This window comes from Varanus komodoensis, unplaced genomic scaffold (genome assembly GCF_004798865.1).
Source record: "Varanus komodoensis strain SLA01 unplaced genomic scaffold, ASM479886v1 scaffold61, whole genome shotgun sequence".
Lineage (NCBI taxonomy): Eukaryota > Metazoa > Chordata > Lepidosauria > Squamata > Varanidae > Varanus > Varanus komodoensis.
The window spans coordinates 1,148,972-1,173,827 of NW_025336236.1; the positions used below are offsets into that span (position 1 = coordinate 1,148,972).

The 24,856-nt window shown below is 40.1% G+C and overlaps 2 protein-coding genes across 10 annotated transcripts in view; both read right to left on the minus strand.

Annotated features, from left to right (window-relative positions):
• The window catches only part of CENPU (centromere protein U), a 20,541-nt gene extending 8,771 nt beyond the window's left edge, over positions 1 to 11,770 (minus strand). Inside the window, exons 1-6 of one of the 3 annotated variants that reach the window (XM_044449917.1) lie at positions 11,025 to 11,770; positions 4,783 to 4,837; positions 3,307 to 3,376; positions 2,278 to 2,410; positions 1,208 to 1,280; positions 250 to 322 (exon numbers count right to left, since the gene is read on the minus strand). In XM_044449917.1, the coding sequence (XP_044305852.1) occupies positions 250 to 322; positions 1,208 to 1,280; positions 2,278 to 2,410; positions 3,307 to 3,376; positions 4,783 to 4,827 (394 nt within the window). In that variant the 5' untranslated portion in view covers positions 4,828 to 4,837; positions 11,025 to 11,770. Of the gene's footprint in view, positions 1 to 249; positions 323 to 1,207; positions 1,281 to 2,277; positions 2,411 to 3,306; positions 3,377 to 4,782; positions 5,095 to 7,784; positions 7,868 to 11,024 lie in introns of those variants that run through there. The other 2 variants (XM_044449916.1, XM_044449918.1) reach the window with 2 other exon arrangements.
• A 2,221-nt stretch (positions 11,771 to 13,991) lies between these two features.
• Positions 13,992 to 24,856, minus strand: part of ACSL1 (acyl-CoA synthetase long chain family member 1) — a 50,389-nt gene continuing 39,524 nt past the window's right edge. For all 7 annotated transcript variants that reach the window (XM_044449828.1, XM_044449825.1, XM_044449823.1 and 4 more), the window contains 8 exons: positions 22,773 to 22,868; positions 22,019 to 22,091; positions 20,263 to 20,351; positions 19,754 to 19,870; positions 18,954 to 19,097; positions 18,380 to 18,481; positions 16,327 to 16,398; positions 13,992 to 15,467 (listed from right to left, as the gene is read on the minus strand). In XM_044449828.1, the coding sequence (XP_044305763.1) occupies positions 15,327 to 15,467; positions 16,327 to 16,398; positions 18,380 to 18,481; positions 18,954 to 19,097; positions 19,754 to 19,870; positions 20,263 to 20,351; positions 22,019 to 22,091; positions 22,773 to 22,868 (834 nt within the window). In that variant the 3' untranslated portion in view covers positions 13,992 to 15,326. The remainder of the gene's footprint in view (positions 15,468 to 16,326; positions 16,399 to 18,379; positions 18,482 to 18,953; positions 19,098 to 19,753; positions 19,871 to 20,262; positions 20,352 to 22,018; positions 22,092 to 22,772; positions 22,869 to 24,856) is intronic.

Below are 24,856 nucleotides of genomic sequence, written 5' to 3' on the forward strand. Positions count from 1 at the left end.
TTTGGTATTACAGTTTCCATCCCTTCCACCTCCCAAGATGTCTAAAAATTATTCCCAGTTATAAACAAGGAGTTTTAAAAGATAAACGGCATATATTACAGCATATCATTTTTATGTGCTGTGAAGCTGAAAAAGTATCATCTGTCATCATATAGTGCTCACTCTTCTAGCTTTATCATCACAGAGATTAAGTGCTAAGAAAAGTTCAGCATCAACCTCAAAAGAAGTAATACATGGTCTTTTCCTTACCTAGGTAGTCTGTCTCCATCTCTGGTGAAGATCCCATCTGCTTCACAAAGGCTTTAGCTCTCTTTCTAGGCAACTGTTAGGATAGGAGGCAGACATATTTAAATATATGGAAATTGGAATTTTAATCACATTTGGCAGGAACTAATCTGCACCATTTAAAGCTGGCTCTCTAATAATATTGTTATTACACTATTTATTATTATTACACTGTACTTATTTGCCACATTCGTACAGGAAGTACCAAGAATACCATGTCAGAGGCACTATCTGCTTATTTGCAACAGCACCCCACAAACTTGAATGCATCTGTTCCACCAGTGAAAAGTACAATGAAAATAACTAAATTAGGGTTTGTTCTCTTTTCTTGACTCCACATGTCTGAGTAGTCTAATGAATAAAACAGACATTTTCCCCAAAACCAACCAACCAACCAACCAGGTAAGTGGCTGAGTCCTTCATTTGCAAAGTACATCTGGGGCATACTGATCATTTCTAACCTTATCAGTATGCAAATACTTCATAAGATCTATGACTCTATCCAATATAGTGCTTTCTAGAAAGTTTATCCTTTATGACAATGCAGATGATGGTTTACCACACTAGGTGTACATTCTGTTGATTTCTAAATGTTAATAATCAAGAGATTTTTCTTACATTAAAGAGAAAGGGAATGCAATGCAATCCCTTTATTTTACATGCATCCTTACATGCAAGTAGCACTGCATCCTTTCAGCAAGTACAAATAGGTAAACCACAAAATATAAGTATGTTATATGGACAATAAATACACTTGTACTACATAAATTCACATGATGAGCAGTCCTGTTACATTTCTGTACAATGTTACAGAAACCTCAAATTTATGGCCATTTATGTTTACAGTAACCACAATTGGACCTGTTCAAACTTCAACCCCTCTCCCCATAAAAAGGGGAAATATTCATAAAATAATAAGTACCATATTTTCTTTCACAGGTTCCTCTTCAGAATCTTCTAATTCCATTCTTGATTTCAAGGCAGGCTGATTTTTGCTAGGAAAATTCCAAATAATACAATGTATGTTGGAATGCAGTTTTCAACATTAAAATATAAATAACTCTTTACCTTTCCCAAGGCTCTATTTGCTAAGGAATTTCAATACTGTCACGAAAGAGTTGTGTGCCATTGCCAGGAAGGTGTTCAGACAAACAAGGAGTTGGCATTACAATACAGTAATGACCAACTGAACATATGAACCAAAGGGTGAGTGCACATGTACGGCAAAAAAGGAAAATGTGGATGAGAAATGCAAATGACTGCATGACTAAAGCTGCAATTTCATGCACACTTCAGTGAGACTTATTTCTGAGTTTATTGGCATAAGACTGCTCTGTAATGGTTAAAGGAACATACACTGCACGGATACAGTTTCCACTAATAGGCACTGAAGCTTGATTTAGTTGTACAGCTTACAAAAACTGAATAAATGCATCTCCTGGCAAAACTGGCCAAAACTACTGTGAGTATTGCAAGACCCAAACATTCACTCTTAATAACTCAGGGAAAGTACAAAAATCTAAACCAAAATTATTAAATATTTTAACCCTTTAGCTATATAAAGGTTTGGTTGCACTGAATTATCCTGTAATTTAAGAATATTCCTGCAGTCATTCTCTAAGATTGATTTTGCTATTCCTCAAGTAAGAGACATCTCAAAGAAATTATGTTGGATTGCAGAGATATGTGTAGAAAACAGAGGAGGATGGGCATCATTACTCACTTATCTGCATTCTTCGCTTGTGCTTTGGCAATAAATGTTTTCCAAATACTATTGTCAGAAAGTGACACTTATTTGCATAAAGGAGTACCAGAGTATTAAGATGTAGTTCTATACTGTCATTAAATGGATGACCTGGATTAGCATGGCTAGCATATTATATAACTAGCTAAAGTTGTGTGAGTGAATGCAGTGTTCATGAGTGAGTGGAGAATGATTACACAGAAAGTATTTGAAAGATAAATATGTCCTCAAATCTATTTCAGAGATACCTTTCCAGTGTATTTTTTTTTGCTGGCTCTGATTCACATGAATGACTGGTTGTCCCATCAGGCTCTGAACATGGATCTTTGTCCACTTCCTCTTCCTCATAAGAAGACACAGCAGTGCTATGTAAAGGATGATCTAAACAAAGCAGAAAAATCTAGTAACAATGACCAGTACTATTTTGTTTGCAATACTGCTGTTACTGCTTTCCCACAGCTAAGAGTAAAAAAAAAAAAAAAAAAAGTAACCACAGGAGAAGTCTGGATATTTCACCAGTACTGTTTCTTCCAAATAATCCTTTAATTTCCCTTTCTCACAAGTGCTTACGTCAAAAAAAAGGGTTCAGTTTTTAAAACCTATCCGCCAAATTTGAGCATTTTTGAGGGGGCAATGAAATACGCATGCATAAGCGCTCGTGAAAAGGGATGGAATGCAGTTTTCCCCTTTCTGGAGTACCTAGACGCTTGAGGAAAAGATGAAGGGCACCAAGAGCTGTGAGGGCAGTACTTAAGACTAGGGGATCACACTGTTAAGTGGGAGATGTACTCTCTATCCTCTCCCAGGTAAAAACCTGTTTAAAGTTTTACTATTCAATTGACAGCTGTCAAGGTTATGCTAATTAACCTATATGCAGCCTTGCTTTGTCAATATCCATGGATATTACCTATTGCATTTGAATTTCAGATGCTTGCCAGGACACTGGCCAAGCAAGATTCTAGATTTCAGGAAAATCTAAGCACACAACTGTGCAAGTCTGGATTTTTTTAAATTTTTTTAAAAATACTTCTATAGCTCCTATTGTGCACATTTCTGCTACCTAAATTGGTTTATTTCTTTTTAAAAGAGCAACCATCACTGCTGCTGGTACAGGGTTCCAGAAAAACAACAAACAGCAAATGAAAACAGGGTTAAGAGGAGAGCAGAGAGAAAATGAGCTAAAACGCTTAGTCACAATTCTAGGGACTAACACCCATTGACAACCCTAGTAAGCACTATATCCAATCAAATTCAAAGATGTGAGTGTCACCACTAACCAAACAAATCATCAGGCTCCTCTGATTGCCCAGTTTCAGGAATTTTCAAAATATAGGATACATCCGGCTCCTGCAAGAGAAGCAATTTAGCATGAAGGTGAAAGTCGACTTTGTTCTAAAGAGTGAGGGGAAGTAAAGTAAAATCCAATGGCAGAGATATATACCAGTATAAAATACAAAAAAACTGAAATACTGGTTTAGAATAAGGAAAATGCAGCAAAAACCCGTATGTGTGATGCACAGAGACAATGATGAAGGAATTACTTTAATAAAACACACCTCATAATTTAAAAATCTGCATGAGGCAAATAAAGGGAATATATAATTAAGAGTATGCATTCATGGGTGTACACATGTATGCAGGCAGGCTTACTCCACCATGGAAGGCTCTGGCTGCAAAAGGGGCACTATCTAGAAAATGATCTTTCTACATACAATATGCACAGTGGGAATTAATGTATCCATGTGATATGACATTTACAATTTAACTATAGAAGTCCTTAGCAACTGACTATAAACATGAAAAGAGGGCCCAAAGAACACAGTCCAAGAAGAAATAGGACAAAACATTACTAAGCAAGAATTGCATGAGATGGTGCTGAAATACTAAATATGACTGGAGTCTCTGAACATGCCAAACTGGAATTCATCTATTCTTCCTCTAAACTTAGTACATGGATTTGCTGAAATCACTACACTGAGAGTAAATAAACTGGGGTAGTCAACAGAGAAGTGAGCAGGCAAGAACAATCAAGCACAATTATAGCTCCAATACTGTTGATTTAAAAATTTTGAAAAATGTTTTAGTCCAATGACCCAGAATGATGCGCTTCTTTCATCATCAAAACCCTGCCCAAAACTGACCAGAAAAAATTTGGGATTCACTTCCACCAAAGACTGGCCATAGCCCTTTGCTCAAGTTCTCAAGTTCAAATCACCCACTATGATCTGTTGCAGATGGAGCCTTGTGGGAAATTGAGCGGTATTGCATGGCATCCTTTGGAAAAAAATTATTATAGTGTAGATTTATGTACCATTGCATTACACTTGTAACCAATAAAATTCGACCTATATTTTTTCTTTTTTTGTTCTTTGGATTTCTGCTCCCAAGTCCTTGATATGTTTAACACCAGAAAATCAATATACTTACCAGTGTTATTGCTTACATATTTGAATGTGCATGTGTGTGCTTACAAATATGTAATAGGCTTGAATCGCACGTGAACACAACTGCAAAGAAATAAAATTATCTGCACTGACAACCAATTCTTCCGGGGGGTGGGACGGGGGCCGGACACTTCTGGCTCTGTGCTAGGAGTGTGTCACCTAAATATCTGTGTCAGTGTCAATATAGGTGTCACTGTCACCTAACTCCCAGTGTCAACTCAGATATAGATTGGTTCAAGGCTCTGTATTACATATGACTGATAAATACCTCATTTGCTTCTTGAAAAAGAAAAGAAATGTGCCACTTACTCGAAGGTTCTTTCTGGAATCTCCTCTTGCTTTTCTCTTTGGCATCACCTTAACACTGAAATAGGTAAAAGTGGGACATTACCTGACAGTGATAACCCTTCTTTTTAGATTCATGTACCTTAGAGCAGGAACAGTAACAGATCTTTATTACAGTGGTACACCTTCATCTAAGGAACACTGTCTTATAAAGAGCAGCATACCAGAGGTCCTTAAAATTCCTAGGCATTTCATGCATTGAATGAACTGAACAATGTTTCTGCAAGCTTATGCCAGAATAAAATCTTCAAGGTAGAACAAAATTTGGGGGTTTTTTTGCTGCAACACGCTCACACAGCTACTTCTCTGTAAAACGTCCTAAACAGTCTTTCATTCAAGTACTTAGCAAGCAAAGTATATTGTGCTTTCAGAACATCCCTGGGGACATCAGTGGGTAAGTGCAAAACTGCTATTTCTAACTGCACAAACTGTTAAATAATATGCTTAGAGAGCTGTTTGGGCTAATGATGCAGAATATAAGTTTAATAATAAATACTAATAAAATCCCCATACTCACATACACAGGCCTTCATTGTGTTGGTGTTGTATAGAGATACATGAGTATCTTTTAGCTGTATACAATCTAGAGTGTGATTGTGTTGATATTTGAAATGTCATCATAGTAATATTTAGAAACTTACCTCTATTCTTTCCTAGGATTCTATGTCCCTCCTATCCTTTGATCTACATTCCATGTCATTAGAGAAGGAATGACACACATATAGTGGGCATAACCTGCATAGCAGTAATCATCCTGTCCCTTACATCCAGCTTGTCACAAGAAAAATACAGACAGCAATTATACCTGTGAGTCTAGCATACTACATGAAGCTGTAGACCAGCTATTTATCAATGACTTCAGAAAAAAAGAAGCCCAATGTTAGCAATAAACAACAAGTTATTAAATGTTCAGTTTTTAAACTAAGTGCCACAGTTCAAGTATATCCATGAATACTGGTCGAGAGCACATTTTCCTAATCTTAGATATATGGAAATCAAATACTAGTTTACGAAGGAATCAGCTGAGAGGCTACACACCAATAGCCTTACCTCCCCTCTTGAAACCCCTGCTGCTGACTTCTGCTGCTTCTGCTGTGGAAAATATCTTTAGCAACAGAGGAGCAGAAAAAGAAAAACCAAACTTTTCAGCAGCTTTTGATACCAACAACCACTGGGCAGAGTAATATTCCCTAACCATCACCCTCTGGAGCCTGAGCGGAACCACTGTTCCACTCAGCAGTACCCTTCATTTCCAACTCAGATGGTCACTCCAGAAGAATATCGTGCTTGATGGTACCCACTGAAGGACCATGTCATCTGACAAGGGACCTTGTCATCGTGACAAAGGGACCTTTTCAAAGCTCTCTACCTTCAGATCACTATCCTCATGCCCAGCTGAAAAACAAAAACAAATCTGGAGTGTGCACAGCTACATGTTATGGGCTGATAATATGTAGGGGTGGTCCCTTGATTACCATGGAGTCCATGAAATCCTGACCTGCCCCAGATAGGACATCCTCAGCATGCATGTTAACATCTCTCAGGATTAGCAGCCTTGGGGAATCTCAACATCACAGCTGAGACAAAAGGTAGGGAGACTGTTGAGCTGCAGAGTAGACAGTACACCAACAGAATCCCTTACTGGTTCACCTAGCTCAGCACAAACGGGGCTGCAATTTTCACATAAAATCTGGCCTTCGACTTCAGTTTAAATATACTAGAAAATACCCTGCTGAACCACACCACTCTTTGTGGGGAGTGATACAGGACAACTTCTAGAACTGAAAAGGGGAGGAGGGTCAAAGAAAAGGAGGCTGACCATCTTTATTGTGCTTTCACAGGGTTTGCTGCCTTTAAGAGAACTCCAGCTTCATGATTTGGAAAATCCAAAGGGTGTGCAGCAAGAAATTTTATGCCTTCCAAATTACAGGTGAGAATAGTCTCTGGGGTGCTTTACTACTGGCTTAGGGATGTCAGAGAAATCTGCAAGGGACTCAGATGAGATTAGATATCTAGGAACTTGACCTGCAGAAGCCACAGCATAGCTGCTCCTGAATCTTGCATTTTCCATGGATTTGTGGGTTGATTGCTTTACTTTCCATCCTTTCACACAAATATAGTCATAGGGAGCAGAGAAAAACAGTGCTGACCCAAAATACAATTTTCTGCCTTGAGCTAAAAGCAAGAAAATATGCATTTGGGGGAGATGTGCACATTTTTGGACGTGCAATTGTGCAAGTCCAAAATTGCATGAATAAATTGACTGGAGGATGGAACAAGAAGCACCTGAAGATCTGCAACACAAACCAACCAACCAACCAGCCAGGTGGAATGGATTTAGCAAAGTCTGTACGTCTCCACTCTGGGCTGGATCAGAGATGCCTCACTATCTAGCCCATGTGCCTGGATAAGGGGAGCTCCCCAGCCTCTTCCATGCCGGCCCTTCCTCTGACACCACAGCAAAAGGCTGCAGCATGAGGAGATAAAAAGCCCAGTGCATAAAGGCTGTTTTCACATGAATCCCGCCTGTAACATCCAGTAAACGCTGGCCCATTTCAAGCTTGGGCGCGTTGGCGGACCGAACGCCCTCTGAGGGCTCAGGACAAGAGCCTCTGGAGGTTTTCCTCTTTCTCTTTACTTTCCGTTGCTCCACCCACCTCTCGCTCTGCTCTCAAGTCCCCTGCCCCCCCTCCATCTGACTTCATTTTTATGCCACCAATAGCCAAAGATGGGTCGCAAAGCTCCAGAATGCAACATACTATAACACGTATCACATGCATGTGTGCACCGCGAACAGGTGTCATCGGGGCAACGCTCGCACTTAGCAACCGTTGCCAAGCCACGCCAACGTTCCACAGCTCTTCCGCCTTCTCTCCCCCCCCCCCCCCACTTCAGCGTTCGGCCCTCCCCGCCCCCGTTCGGCACAACTCCCCTTCCGGCTCTTTTCCACTAATGCAGATACTCACCCGTTGCCCTAATCCCGACAGGGGCAACAATTTCGGTCCGTCAGGGCAGGAGGAGCAAACAGGAAAAAAAGGAAAAGAAAACGCGCACAAGCTCACCGACGCGTTCCCAAACTGCTCCTTCCCGCCGTCATAACTCAAACCAGCGCGCCGGAGCCGTCCCACTTGATATACGAAACCGGTGGGAGGAGGAAAGAACGTAATGGCTGGATTCAACTCAGCTTGCTTAGGACCTCTCTGTGTTACACTAATTTTCCTTCTGTGTGATTCCTCATGATCTTGACCGGTCGGCAAGGAGGAAAAAATGGATAAAGATAGTAATTCCCCCTTTTGTGTCGCCTCCCTTCCCTTTCTGTCTCGGCAGATGGTTTAGTCTTAGATAGAGTTTTGGGAAGTTAGTTGCATTAACTTGTTAGAGGAGCAGCACCATCTAGTGGCAGGAGGCCAAACTATACTGATAGAGTCATAGAGCGGCATTGTTTATTCCATAACTAGTATTGATTTTTTTTCTACCGTGCGACACCGAAATGAGGATTAAGTAGGTAGTATCTAGTTTCTGCTGGTTAGTTGCCCGTTAGATGCAAATGTATGCAAATAATCAAAAATTGATTCATCTTCAAAATATATCTGCTATTTATATGTAGTATATTAAATATTATTACAATATTTTTCTTCTTAAAACAAGAGATGGAAACACATAGTAAATATTTTAAATATACCATGCCTTTATTAATTTATTTCAGAAATCTATAACTTGTCTTTTCATTGATAAAAACCCTCATGCTGGCCTACAAAGCAAGAAGGTTTAATCAATGATGTATGAAAAAAGGAGAATTAAGGAAGTTTATTAAAATGCTGTTGATGATTTATAATTGATTTAAAGTTATTGAAAAATTTGTTGATATAGAGAATTATAGTTATTCTTTTTTCAAGCTTCAATGGATTATTGATCCTCAAAAAGCTAGAAATTTTTAGTCTCTTTGGAAATTTGCCGATTATGGATGTATTGATATTGCTTTAAAATCCCTTGGCAATTTCTTCATGTCTTTTCTTATACCCTTTTTCTTTCTGCATCTCATTTAAGAAAACAATAAAATATTAGATTAAAACAAAGAAAAAGTAGAATTATACAATGTAACAATACTTTAAGTACTAGCTTTAAAATATTTATCCAGAAGTAAATCCCACTAAAATCCTCCTTAATGTATTTATTACTTTAAAAAAAGAATGACATAGCTAGCCACAATACACAAAATTAAAGATATACAAAGACAGTGACAACTTCAGCCTGACATCTGAACAACAAGCAACTGCACTTTTAGCTTTCTTATGAAATAATTCCAAAGCTACAACTTCAGAAAAGACCATCTTCAGTGACCACCTCTCTGGAAATAGAAGAAATTGGTGATGAGCTGAGGTTATCTCAATAGGCAGAGATGAATGAGGAAGAAGAGTAAGAATCTGTATGTCGAATTGGACCAGAGAAAAATCCAGACAAAGTAATAAATGTTCTTTCAGTTATATTTTGTAACTCACACCAAGAGTCATTCTGACTAAGGGTGGGATAGAAATTTAATAAATATGTATTGGTGAGATATTATTACTACTATAGCTTAAGTTGACCATCTGAATCTTGCCACTATTTTGAAACAGAGTAATCCAATTCTGGATATTGCTCAAGTATGATTAACTGTGGCCAGACCATCTCTTTCCAGAAGGGGGCGAACTTAGTTTACCAGCTTTTGGTTCATGGTTCTTTTAGCTACTACTCAAGATTTCATAAAAACAGCTGGATGTAGAAGAACCATGTAAGTTGCAAACCTGCTATCTGCAGAGGAGTGCAATCCCATCCAGCTACTGACACTGGTCTGATCAGCCGTCTGTCCAAAGTACTTTATTTATCAATTTATTACTTTCCATTACTGATTCCAGAATAAAGGTCAGATAAGTAGCATTAGTTGTCATCTCCATGTAGATGACACAATCCTACCTCCAGATGAATTGGGAAAAGAGTGGTTCTAATAACTTTCCATACTTTTTTCAGTACCTAAATTATCCAAAAGAGAAACTTGCCATTACTTCAAATTTTACCTGATTTCTCCGCTCTTGTTTCATGTAATAATTTTTGTGATCTTCAACAAGCTCACCCGCACTTCAGAGGTTTCATTTGGAAAAATCACTCCACTCATCATCCCCGGAAAGATTGTAATCCAGCAAAAATGCATTCCATCAATTTAAGCATTTTAATGAATGGATTCAGGATAGGAAAGGAGTAGAAATAAAGCACTGAAGGAACCCTCAAGGCAAATGGAGATGAAGAAAAACTATGGTAACCTGTGGCCCACAGGAAACATTAGAAGACTGTAGGACTTTTGGAATCCCAGCTCTGAAATCAGAAAACAGCTCTCCCTTCAGGGCTAGAACTCTGTTCCCTGAGCACCTCTCATCCCCTGCAGCCAGCTCAGAAAATCACCCAGCTGCTTCTCCAAAGTTGCTTTTGCAATCTTGGAGAAAGGTGTTTAGGGGGAATTCCAGTGGAGAGAAGGGAAGGGAAAGGGAGGAGATGGGTACCCGAAGATTCAAGATATCGTGGCAACACTTCAGCCTCCTTCCCGCACACTGCAACACATTGCAGTTATACAGCCAGCACTTCAGGGCTGGAAGAGCATAGAGGAAACCTCTTTCCACCCTTCGTAAGATACTTGTAATCTTCATGTTTGGAGGGTATAGATATCCTCATAGGATCATGCCCTTACTCCATTTTTGTCAGGTTCAATGTAGGCACATGGATGACAATGCGTAACCAATGGGAGTAATTTGACAGCAAAACCTACATGTATTTGGGCAATACAGGACTTTTCTGCCAACACTGTAGCACATCTATAGAAATATTACTGCCACAGACTTCCAGGCCTGAACTATGTTGGATAAACTTGAGTTAGGAGCAAGGACCTACCATCCTACAGTAGCCAGTGTGAGATATCAATAAATGGTGAATAATGAATACTGGAATTCTTGCAGTAAAAAGGTCAGGCATAAGACATTTACCCTTAAAGAGATTAGACAGCATGGCCTAATTTGGAGTATACAGTATGAAACATGGTGCTTCCTGCACTCAACCCAGACAGGTGATCCAGAAAGATACCATGTCAAGAGCACTGGAAAAAGCAGAACCAGCAAGGATGCATTCCTGTCTTTTCAAGAGCTTATAGGAAACTAAGGCAACCTGCTCAGGTACCTGACCTCCAAAAAGTGGATTAGATGCAGCCCAGCCTAATAGTGAAGCAAAGCAGGGATATTTCTTCAAAGCAGTCTCATCTTCAAGGTGGCAAGGACTATCTCTTGCTCCAAGTAAGTATTTGCCCCTTCCTGGATGGAATCAGTCATTCCCCCTCTAGTTAATGTTATCAACCATACTAGGCAAATATACATTATGCTGGTGGCAGGCCACACTTCTAGTAAACTGTCTGTAGCTCCACTACTGAGAGTCATCCAAATGAAAGTGATCAGGTGGCAGTAAAAAACACTCAGAATCTGCAGTGGATCCAACATGGAGTCCAAGTCAGAGCAGTTGTGAATGATTTAATCCAGAAAGGACCTAGTAGAAGTGTCAGCAAAAAACCAAGGTTTTTACTTGCTCTATTCCTTTCTTACTCTGCAGAGCTCTGACAGACAAACTTGCTGCATAGATGCAAGGCTGTAAAAAGATGTGCTTTGTGGGGACATGCTCCCCTATGTTCCATTAATAGAATGCACTCTGAACCAGTAGAGGTTTCTACAAACAGCAAAGGGAAGGATGTGATCTACATTTGCCATTTCTCCTGCAGCCCCCTGTGGTGCCTCCATGTCACTGCATAGGGCTGGGGGATTTTGGACATTGTGGTTCAACCGATCTGGTGGACACCAGGTTGGTAAAGGCTACCAGGAGGTACATCCAGCTGCTGAAGCAGATGAGAAGGGGGCAATAGAGAGCTGGGGGGGGGAGTCCCCTTTCCCTTTTTACAGAACCTACCCTAGATTCAAGAGCCTTCCACAAATATTTGACATATTTGGATGTTGCTCTCTACAAGAGGCTCCCAGAATGGTTTACCAGTTAAACAAGAGAGTGCCTGCCTGCAACATTTCTGCCGCTTGCTAAAATTGGCATGTTAAATTTTTAACAATGACACAGGCCCACTCCAGCCATTCGTGGGGTCACCAGTCTCCTCCCCAACATTGTGCACTAAAACCAAAAACTACTGCTAAAAATATTCACCCTAAAGGCTATATACATGCAGCAAGCTTGAGGCCTTCTCCCAATGGCCTGCTCCATTTATGTGTATGTCCAAGCTGTATGTGTAACACCCCGTATGTTCTCAGTGTTTATTTATTATGTAAGATTATTTCTATGCTATTCAATTAGATGAACTCTCAGAATGGTTAACAGAATATATGCCAACTTTAGAAACCCAATTGCTTTTATGATGTTCATATTACTGATGTGGTGGCATCACAGCCTTTCTACTCAAGTCTTTTATTGTGTACTTGTGATTCCTCAGTGACAGCAACTTGATATGATTTTCATAACATTCTCCTCCTCCAGAGCCTCTCCCATTCTTCCCAACAGTTTCCTGTGGCTTAAAAAAAGATCAAGGAAAGTCCAGTCTTATATGTGAATAGGGGCATGAAACCCTCTATTTGCACAATTCTGCTACATTCTGCACCACGTAGTGGATGTATAAGAAGGCAGAGAAAGAAAATCCTCCAAAGAATCCAGAAGCAGAAACTTCAGTCTTGTGTAGAAAAGCTCTTTAAATGATTTGCATGAGGCCAAAGTGAGATATGTGAACCCAGGGCTGGCTGACATGCAGGTCTGGGTTACAAGCCACAGCAATATTTAAGATGTTACAACAAGGAAGGGCTATATGTTGATGAATGTGGCCAAGCTAGGTTCAAGGGTAGTGGAAGAAATGTTATCGTGGGGAGAAATCGAGAACTTGGCATAGGTTTGTATCATAACCCACATCAACTGCCTGCTGTTGCAAGGACACCAATTTATACCATCCCACTCAGATGGCTGTCCAGTTTCCTTTTGAATGTCTCTAGTGTGGGAGAGCCCACGATCTCTCTAGGCAATTGGTTCCACTGTTGTATTGCTCTGACAGTGAGGAAGTTTTTCCTGATATCTAGCCTGAATCTGGGTTATTGCAACTTGATAATACATGTCCTACACCCTGGTATCAGCAAGAAGAGATCTTGACCTTCCTCTTTGTGATAGCCTTTGAAGTACTTATAGAAGGGTATCATGGCTTTCCTTAGTCTTCTCAAGACTGAACATGCCCAGTTCTTTCAGCCAGTACTCACAGGGCAGTGTTTCCAAACCCTGGATCATTTCTGTTGCCCTCTTCTGGACCCTTCCTATTTTTTCTGCATATTTCTTACATCTTGGTGTCCAGAATTGGACATAGTATTCCAGATGAGGTCTGACTAGTGCGGAGTATAGAGGAACAACTACTTCTTGTGATTTGGAAGTAATACTTCTATTAATGCATCCCAAAACAGCATTTGTCCTTTTTGCAGCTGCATCACATTGTTGACTCATATTTAGCTTGCTGTCCAAAATAACTCCAAGGTCTTTTTCAGTTCTGTTGAGCCACGTATTCACTATCTTGTATTGATGCATTTGGTTTCTTTTTCCTAGGTGGAGGTCTTGGCACTTGCCCCCACTGAATCTCATTCTGTTGCTTTCAGCCCAGCATTCAACTTTATCAAGATCACCCTGGATTTTCATTCTGCCTTCTAGGGTGTTTGCTATTCCGCCCAGTTTTGTCTCATCTGCAAACTGGATTATCTTTCCTTGTATTTCCTCATTTAAATCATTAAGCTGTTGAAGAGCATTGGTCCCAGTGTCACTTATCAAAACCCTACTAATAGAAGGCTGGGAAATTTTATTTTGCCAACATGTAAGAACTACTCCTGCCTAACAAAAGAAAACAAAATCCAGCAGGGCTGTCTAAACTGGAGATCACCTGTTTCTTGCATTAGCCTCCTGTATGAGTTGGACACACAGTAATAATTAAAGGCCTCAAAAATGAGGTAAGAATATTTGATTTCTTGTGAAATACATTTGCAAACTGATGCTTAAGACACAGTGGTTCATTTCTTTTACAGGATGAGTGAACAATACTGTAAGAAGCATTTCAAGTTCATTTTACAAAAGGTTTACTCAAATTAAATGCAGAAATATTTATTTTGGTTTCCTTCATTGGTTTTTGGAAATTTTGGTTATAAAATATAGAAATAGCCAACACTAAGCAAACATTTCAACTCCAATGTAACAAGTGACTTAATACTCTGGGAGTATTGGCTTGGATACTGGTGTGCAATTATGGTACACATGTATGAAATTATGCAACTGGGTAGTGCATTACAATCACACAATCTTTAGTGCAAACTTTGTTGTGCTTGTTTACATATATTTAACAGGAATTAATGACTGCTATATGGAAAAAACCTCAAGCATGAGTTACAAGGCATCTTAATTCCACCTCCCCCCGACCCCCAAGAAATACAGCCATAGATACGTGGTAACTCAAGTCTCCTTCCCCACCCACAATGAAAGATATCCATATTAAAACTACATCCCAATTCCCTGCCTCTTTTGTACACCTAACCAACTTTTTCACTCTTTGATCCTATCAATTTCATACAGGATACTTACTTTTATTTCCTCAATAGTCTGTGTTCAGTGGAAAAGAAGCAGCAGTTAACTTTGTACAGAGACCAGTAAGTTAAGCGATCAATGGTTACGTCTGCACTGCTATGGCAATCTAGTGGCTAGCAATAAATGAGCATGACCATTAGCCCCAGTACTGGAATTCTATCAACACCCATGTGCACTCTACAACATGATGCTACTATGGTCCAACCATCTGTGGATCTCATGAAGCTGCCACCTTGCATTGCATGGCTAGTTCCATCTAAGCTCCAAGACACCCTCAACTACTTCTAAAGATACAATATCTGATCACCCATCATGTGGTTGGCTGCATTCACATCCAGAAATTAAATAAAACTTCCAAATAGCAAGGAACCAAGACAGCTAAGATTCCACCTAGGTCCTAGACCCAACAAAAATGAAGGACACTCTGTTATCAGCATTCCTGTTATGATGCATTAAAAACCTCTACATACCATACCTTTTAAAATTCACTGGCTGTACAATATACTAAAAACAATAAAATGTGCTAGCAACACATCCCTTTACATGCCTTGGAGAGAGAGTCACATTTTTGGCTGAGGAAGTCTTAAATAACTTACAAATCACACAGATACCATTTACAGTTTAAGGCGCATTGAGGAAGTTGTATGTCGCTATTAAAAATGGTCTGCAACACAAGTGGACTGTAAGGCAGTGTTCCATTTTCCTTCCTTTTTCCTATGTCAAGTACCAATTTGAACACAAGTTAATGATTGCACTGTTTTCATCCCTATGTTTGGTGTAGTCAGTTTATAGATATGACGGTCAATAGCAAATGCCATTCTCTCCAGCAGTTTTTTCCTCAGTTACATATGGATATTAGCATAGAGTTCTTCTATCTGGGGCTTGAAGTGTTTGCGTAGGTCAGATCTCTTTGCCTTTAATGTTGGTGTTAGCAGGCCATTCTCGACCGAGAACATTTCAGAGTGAAGGGCAATACCTTTGACCTGGAAAAATGAACGTTAGTTTAGGATAGTACATTGCCACTTTAGAAGAACAGAGAAAGTGCTGTGCACAGTTTATCCCGTATGGTTCCTCTTAAAGATGCTTGGTAATTTACAGTGTAGTCCAATGTGTCTGCCATAACTTTGAACCCAACGGATTATGGGCATCTGACTGAGGAAGGAGAATGGAGGTGAAGGTTGCCTCTGTACTCCTCCTGCCCTCCAAAAGACTTGGATGGCTGATTTCAGCTTTCTAATTCTTCTCTTCTGGAGGAAAAGGAGGACAGGCTGAGTTGCCACAAGGATACTACATATTATGAAGTCCTTCTCCTCCCCTCAGATTGGTCACAAACCTTTGGCTCCAAGGTCCATCTTCTGACCTTGGAGCTGCAGCCAGTGCAGTTTCCATGACACTGGAATGCACACAGAGAGAGAGTATTTCACAATATCTGAGGCCCAACTCCAACCATAGAGATTCCCAATTCCAACCAAGGTTGGAGCTGGGATTCTAATCTTTCCTATGGCCATCCAGATTTTGACTAGCGCTATAGGATTGCATAAAATATATTTGCATGTTACTAACCTTGGATCTGAGATAAGTACAGTTTCACAAAGCCTACAAATCATTGTTACAAGGAAAAAGCCATCTTTTCCACTCATTATTACAGTAACACGGGAGCAAAATAAAACAAGCTTTCCTAAAGACAGCCTCACAGATTAATTTTTCCTAAAAATAAAGCTTTTATTGATAAATCCATGATTAAAGGTTGCAACCTTGAGTGTCATGTTACACAGATTAAGCAGATTAAGTGGAAATTGTTGTACAAAGCTAGTTGCAGGCACATTTCAGAGATCGTCTTACCTGTTCAAAGGACTTCAAGCCAAAGTCTTTTCCAACTTTCAACATGTCTTCCAGAATATATTTTTTGAGATCCTATCAAGATTGATAAAATAGTGTTACAGAACAATACGGACAGAAGGTATTTTTGAACTATTTTGGCACTATGTAGCAGTATTTATTAGAGTTCTTTATATGCTGCCCTTTAATGAAGCTCAGGGCAGGTTATGTAGAAACAGAATACTAGAGTCTTACACATTGGGGCAGTATGCATACCATGGAAGCAAATCATAGCTTTAATAACCCACAATATGCTGGAATGCTCATTAAAATTAAGTGCTAGGTTGCTTAGCCACTAGACAACTCAATCATCCAGGTTTTCATGTCATGCTCTCAACCTCTGATAGAGCCATCTAGAGGTTGTTTTCAGCATCTCAAAGTTGCTCACAGACACTGTGCATCCCTGCACATCACAATGTGTAAACCAGGTCATTTAGAAGTTGGACAGAGGGGAGAACCACAGCTCCTGACCTCACCCAGCTGGGTAGATGTGCAGTCCAGCAAGGCCAGAAAGGCAAGGCCGGAAGCTGCAAGAAGACTTCTCTCTGTGTTAACCTGTCCATGATTTAAGATTTTAGGATTAGTACCTCAGGTACACTCTGTGAACAAGAGGAGACCTTTCTAGCTTGTGGTGCTCCTTTCTGTAGTACCATACCCATAAAGGTGAAACTGGCAAAATTGTTTTGATGTCAGCTGAAAGTACAAGCCATGACCTAGGCAGGTTGTAGGCGGCTCTACCACAGCAGAGGCATTCAAGATGCACTGAGGCAGAGGGTCTAAGCTGGAGTCCTGCACTGAGTAGGAGGTTAGATCTGATGGTCCTCTGGCCCCTCTCAACTCTACTATTCTATAGTTCTTTGAAAATAATCTAATTCACCCAGAGTATTTTGATCAGCTGATGTTATCTGTCATCAACTTCTTGGTCTTATAATAACATGAATTCAGTTTTTGTTGCTGTAGTTCATTTTATTATACATTACATTTTTAATAGTAATGAATAGCTGAGGTTGTCTGGCCAGTACACAAAACAGAAGTTACAACCTCAAAATATACAAGTGTAATGCAATAAAATATAATAAACCCAGCTACCAACCCGGAATAAAACTAAAGTGAAACCAGATGCTTGGGAAATGAATGGAACCAAAACTATTTTGTTAAACACAAAAACGTTTAAAAACCTGGAAGGAAAAGGTGTTTTCAGCTGGTGCTTCAACTGAAAAGGCTTTCTCCTTACTAGCCAAACTTACCTGTTTGTATACCAGCACCTCAACAGGTTTTAACATGTTTTAATAAATTAGCTAATCCCTAATGCATTAGCCCTATTGTACTGACCCAGAGCAGGGAACCTCTTTTAGCTCAAAACCCAAATTCCATTTTTGGAAAATATCTTAGAAGCCACATTCCAAATATAGGCAAAATCAAAAACAGTGGAAATGGAGCAAGAGGGATGGGCATAAAAATACCAGCATGTTGTAGCTCAAAGCAGGAGCTGTAGTTATTGCTTGTAACTAAACCTTCAGAGAGACAGGTTAAGCTTTTTAAATGGGGGCAAAACTCACAAAATGCTGTGGAATCACTGAACAAGCCATGACTGGAGAGAAAACAGGTGGGGCCAGAAAATGGGGACATGGCATCTGCAGAACACCAGGAGACTGTATGGGCAGGGCAAGCCCAAGACATGTGCTGCCTGAGGTAAACAACAAGATGGCATTCACTCCTATTCCATGTACAAAACCAACAGGGCAAATGAATCTCTTCAACACTGATGATGAGCCCTTATCCTGATGTACACCTGTAGAGAGTGGCCTAATTTTGGGAACAGACAACATGCCACATGGCACACAGGTCTCCCCTATCACCTTGCTTCCACTTCAAGAATCCGCCACCAGAGGCACTGTTTCACTCTGACCAATGAGGAGGCTGGCCCAGTGGACTGGAATTCTAGGAGGCTCTTTATCCCAGCATCCCCTAAAAGGCATAGGAGTGTAGAAAAAGAGGCCTGTAGGATAAGACCTACTTTGTCTTTGCATAGTTCTTCATAAGAGCCGCTCAGTCCTTTTCTCTTAGCCCAGCTGGATAAAACCTCTGGATCTGGTACCACAATTGCTATTAGGAAAGCCTATAATCAAGCAAAGAAGCAGATTTTAGCTGAATCAATCATTTTACAATCAAGAGTCCACTTGAGAAAGTCTCATTGCAAGTTAGAAAAGCAGGTAAACATTTAATCAAACTAAGGATGCAAGACTAAGGATGCAAGTATATGCATATTTAGAAAGAAAAATGTCCTACAACTCCCAGCATTCAGTAGGGATTGGATTGTGCCTGCAGGTCTTCATTTTAAGGACTCAACATTTATGGAGGAGCACTTCCCAGCATGGCTTGGACACTCAAGGCATTGCTATGTGCATGGCTAACTTACTACCGGCCTCTCTTGGTTGGTAGCCTAGCATACACACACAGTTTGTTATTTAACATATTCAGCTATATTCAGACAATAATAAATGAGTCTGGAAAAAAGAAGATTCATACTAAAGATGTTTCTGTTTAAGTAGATCTCCATTTAGTTGATGGAATTAATAATAAATACCTACCTGCAAGCTTTCACCATGGACAAATATCTGGGCAACAGGTTCACTCCTCATATATATATTTTCTATTTTTTCTGGTGCTATATATTCTCCCTGTGCAAGTTTGAATATGTGTTTTTTCCGGTCAATTATCTTCAGGGTTCCATTCTGTAACATTAGACAAAATTCAATCTATTTCAATTCATAAGAAGCACCTTCTTTTTTACAGCATATGCCACTGACTAGAACTCATTGCAGGCTCAAGATGGGAAATGAAGCCTAACATCATCCATTTACAAGTATTGTTCACTAGCAATGACTTTGCCTGAAGAATATTGACAGATGGCAACTCCACAAGTTTATATGATAAGTACAGGGAAGCTACACTTAAAAACAAAGACATGGGAGAGGGACCTCATATTAGGAACTGGTTGGAGGATGGTTTTAATAGGTGATGTGACACTTTCAGGTTGTACCTGGAATTCTTTGCTAAGACTGCTAGAATTAACAAGGAATAGCTGGTGCTACATTTTTGAAAATGCAATTTTGAGTAACAGCTGAATGTTATATTTTCAGAAATGTCATTTCTTCCAACATTAAGACGGCCACTATTCAGTCTCTCACCTTACATTTTCTGTAACATCTTGCCTGAAGACATCCAAAAATTTCCAAAACCTGCACATTTGTTGTGACCTTCAAACCGCTCTAATAAATGTATTACCCTAATAGGAACTGCAGGACTTGGGTATGCAAAAGATGTGTCCTCGTATTTCTGAAGTCAAGCATCTGCTGCCAAACAACACACAATATTCAGGTTTGCCTACCGGTAACCATTTCCCGACATCTCCAGTGTGTACCCAGCCGTCTTTGTCAAGAACTTCTGCAGTCTTTTCAGGATCCTTCAAATAACCTTTGAACACATTTGGCCCCTTTACGCAAACCTGAAATACATGTTATACGTGCTGTGTGAAAATCTGTAGGACAGTTTTCTATTAAGTGTTCCCACTTTAAAAGGGGGGGGGGGTGCAGGAGAGAGTGTAAAGGTCATTCACTGTAGTTAGTGCGTCAATCTGATGGAAATGTTTCTCTTGAATCCATTCCTTTCTAGTGTTATGAGAGGGAGTCCAGGTGCTTCTATTTGACAAGCTACTTGAATCAGATCACAATACAGGGTATTTAAACAAAGCATATTTTTTCCTAATATGTTTCTGTAGGATACATAATGTATTCTTTTCAGAGAGTAGAAGAATGTCCCCAGATACACACCTTGGGTACAGGTTAAGGCAGAGATTCCTGGCATGTCACCATTTCTTGAATTTAGAGTAGTACTTACCTCACCCTCTCCTTTGGCAGCAAAGTAATTCATTTCTTCTACATCAACAAGCTTTATGAGATTGCAAGGCATGGGGGCACCGACGTGACCTATTCATTTGAGCAAACAGTACTTGTAAGCAGGGTAAGGGTACTCAACTGCCAAGCCCACTCCATTTACAATCTTAAGTTTATAAAAGGCAGAAAAGGTACCTTTCAGACTACGTTCTTCATTGTGTTTTAATAGCATTTACTAGTCCCAAGTTTTAAAAATTGACTTTTTAATGTTTAAAGTACTTTGACCCCTTAATGCTGTATGAACAAATTGAGGACAATTTTAAGCTGTTCTAGTTTTATCTCTACTCCAAGAATCCACTCACGCAAACAGGATCTGCAATGTTCTATATGGACATATGAGTTGGGTAGTACAGTCGAACCTCAACTTTGAACCTCGCAGGTTTAACTTTTGCAGGTGGGATTATTTGTGAGTTTGCCATTAAAAATTATGTGGATTTTTTTTTGGGGGGGGGAGCCTACTGCAGCAAATCATCGTCACCCTAGAGAGAGAAGCAGCAAAAGGGGAGAGAAGGGGGGCCTCCAAAACGTGCCTTCTTGCCTTGCCAATCTGGAGAGGGAAATCTCTCTGGCACGTCCTTGGTGCACTGGTGAGTGGAGGGTGGGGAGTAAGAGCATAAGAATGTAAGAAATGAAGTCGAGGAGTCCTGCTGGATCAAACCAATGTCTGAGAGGGAAGAAGGGAGACGCAATCCAGTGCATATATGGTGAGCAAGATTACTTCCCTTTTGCCATGATCCTGTGCCCCTAACCCCCAAGAATGTGGAGGGATGACTGTATACTGGAGTCTACTTTTCAACATTGGCTACACTTTTTGTAGGTAATGCAACTGTGAGAATTGCTATATTAATTATTCCCACATATTACAATATGTGCACTTTGGTGTTTAGCCTTTGAAGATGGATCAAAATTTGTTCTGAACAACTGGAGTCTTACTGCTGTTCTATGCTCTAGAAAGGTTTCTACAGAAATACCTGGGGAAAAGTTGTATGCTGTAAAACAAACAAATTTATACTTTTTTCTCTAAGTAAGAAAATAGCAAAAGAAATCCTGTTAAGAATATATGACACTAAATAGCAAACTCTGACAGTTAATAGGTTGTTCTTTCATTTTTGCCATTCAATTTCCAATTAGGAGTAAAAGAGCTAATTCAAATCAAGGAGGGTTGCTCCAGTAGTCCTTCAAGCAAGTAAGCTGGCTGCCAGAGAAGCTAGAGAGCAGGTCCTCCACCTCCCTTTAAAGATATTGATATACCACAAATGATTAGTGGAAGACATGTGTGGGCAAATAATAAATACTTTATGAGGCTACCATAGTGATTTCCCACTGTGGGACCCCAGAAGTGGGACCCTAGTATGGCCAATGTCAAGCCTAAATGGGAGCTGTAGAACAAAAACAGCTGGAAGCCAAGACTGGGGATTACTGGGCTAACATGAGGCCATGCTGTAAGGTTTACTCCTTTCTTGTTGAACATGCTGTCAAGTTGTTTCTGACTTATGGCGGCCCTATGAATGAACGCCTTCCAAAATGTTCCATCCTTGGCAGCCACCTCAGCTCTTGAAAACTCAAAGACATACTCCTAGTCCATTATGACATTTCCTATTAATTGCTTCATATATTTATACACTTATAATTCTGTTGGACTTTGTTCTTGACTGGGCATGCTTAAAATGTTGTACAAATATCAGTTACAGACATCTTACCAGCAGTCCAGTCCCCAGGTACTGTCAGCGAACAGCCAGCTGTGCATTCTGTCTGTCCATAGCCTTCATAAAACTGATAAGCAGAAAACACAAGTCAGTCATTAGAACCTTCCACCCAAGTCCCCATAACGCTGCTAGAAATTTGTTGTTTCTATGACATAGAAACAAAACTGAAGGCAATCTACAGGACTATCCTGTATAAAATATAGCAATTACTGCTTCTACCCTTGACAAGCCCAAGTAGGTTGAAGTGATGGAATGGTCCATCACTATACCATGTGCTGTTTCCATAAAAAATGACACACTACCAAAAACTAGCCTTTTGGATGGCGTGGCATCTTAATACTGTATATAATACTACAATGGATCCCACCCTGAAATGAATGCATGCACCGTGAGAATTCTTGAAGTATAACAGTTCAAATAGCAAAGCAGCCATTTTTCCTATGGAATTTTTTTTTCTGTGGAATGATCTTTGGCATGTGTTTGTTTGTACTTCTATTGCAAAGAAGTTGGAGGACCTTAAAGTGGTACTTAAGTCTGAATATCCAAGAACTACTTCTCAGGACATGCCTTCCCCTCACTCAGATAATCATACATGGAATGCTTAGTTAAAGGTGAAATTCAGTTTTTTACACTTATCACCTAAGACTATGAATGAAGTATGACATTTACATTCTTAATGTAAATAGTGACAGAGGAACTTTACAAGAGAACATAATATACCAGAAAATCTAGTTAGACTCAAACGCACCTGACAACCCAGAGCTGCTCTTAAGAAGGTCAGTACGTTTGCAGAAACAGGAGCTGCTCCTGTAATCATTAGCCTGACTTTTCCTCCCAGATTTGCCTGAAAAACAAAACACACACACACAATATTTCCATTTAAGTAACAAGAGCAAGGAAAAAGCTGTGATGGTGGCATTTGAGTCATTATGTGGAAACACAGTCAATCCTGCAAGTCACATGGATTATTTCCAAGTATGTGCAGCTAAATATTAATAATTTGACAATTTCTTTGAACTGCATTCATCCTAGCACTCTGATCATACAGTTGTTGTCACGTGAATTTAATATCTGGAACTGCCCCAGGTCACAGTAATAGAATTTAATGACCAGTTCATCCCAAAACTAGGATGAACCTCAATCAGAGCAATGAATGTATAATCTGATCCATTTTGGACAAGGGGAGATGGACACAGTAATGGGGACTAGTGGCATGAATCCATCCATTTGAAATAGATGCTACAGCTATTTGTGAAGGGAATCCCACTTAATATTGCATTATTCCACCGATTCATATAACAACAGTTATGTGCATAACAGGACTTCCATTGTAGTTGAACATCAGAATAAAATAAACTAAACAATGCATTACTAGAACATCCCTTAAAATATTCAATTATCTCTATGCAAGTAGACGTTGAACTGACAAGCTACTTTTAGAGGAACTGCATGCACATATGTAGGTTAAGAGTGATGGAATTTACAGCTCTCACTACAAAAACTATCTAGAATGAGATGCCATCTATGTTGCAAAACCATTGTATAAAAATCTACACAAAGAAAGATCTCCCCCCCCCTTAATTACTTACCCACACAAATTTCTCCCTCACTTCAGCTGCCACATGCAAGCTGTACAGAACAGTTTCTGCGCAGCTGCTTGTGACATCTTGGTTTGGAATGGAATTGGTATCCTGCAAGGATGTTTCATGTAACTTCTATGGGGAAGCCACAACATAGAAGCAGTACTCAAAGTAGTTTTGGCAGGAATTGACAAGACGTGTTCAGAATTCCCTGGGACATGGGATTACCTTAAAAAATAGCAACTTTATACAATGAAAAGCAGGTTGCTTACCTATAACTGATGTTCTTCGAGTGGCCATCTGTGCATTCACACATATGGGTGCTGCGCCTGCGCAGTGCCTAGGCCGGAAAGATTGAAAGCTAACGGTTTTGGCGGGAAAACTCCGCTCCCCTGCCCCCTCAGTAGTATATATAGAGCGGAGTGTCCACCATTTTCTCCAGTTTTTGGAGATTGAATGTTCGCATCCCCTTCCAGTACTGATGTCATAAAAATATGAGTTACTGATGCAGTATTATACGGTACTGATGACGAAACCACTCACCGACACCGAGCAGGGCCGGTGGGTGGGTTGTGTGAATGCACAGATGGCCACTTGAAGAACATCAGTTACAGGTAAGCGACCTGCTTTTCTTCGTCGTGGCCTCTGTGTATCACACATATGGGTGAATAGCAAGCTTACCAGAAATGGTGGTAGGCGGTGTCGCTATTGAAGAATGGCAGAAAGAACAGCCCTCCCGAAGGAACAGTCTCTTCTGGCACGCACGTCAAGGCGGTAGTGCTTCGCGAAAGTACAAGGCGTAGCCCAAGTTGCTGCCTTACAGACATCCTGGACCGGGACACCCGCAGCAAACGCAGAAGAAGCCGACACCGCTCTAGTGGAATGGCTCCTTGGAACAACAGGTAAGTCCATCTTTGAAAGTTGGTACGCCAACAAAATGGTTTGAACAATCCATTTCGACAGCCTCTGAGACAAAACAGGTGATCCTTGGTCCCGCTCAGAATATTTTACAAAAAGCCTATTGAAGTGTCGAAGAGATTCCATGCGCGATCTATAAAAGGCTAAGCATCGTCGAACATCCAAGGTATGCAAGGACCTCTCGATTGGGTTTGACGGCGACAGAAAGAAAGCAGGTAGCACAATTTCTTGGTTCAGGTGAAACGGTATGGCAACTTTAGGAAAAAAGTTGGATCCATCCTCAGGACCACCTTTTCCTTATGGAAGTTTAAGTAAGGTGGATCAATTCGAAGAG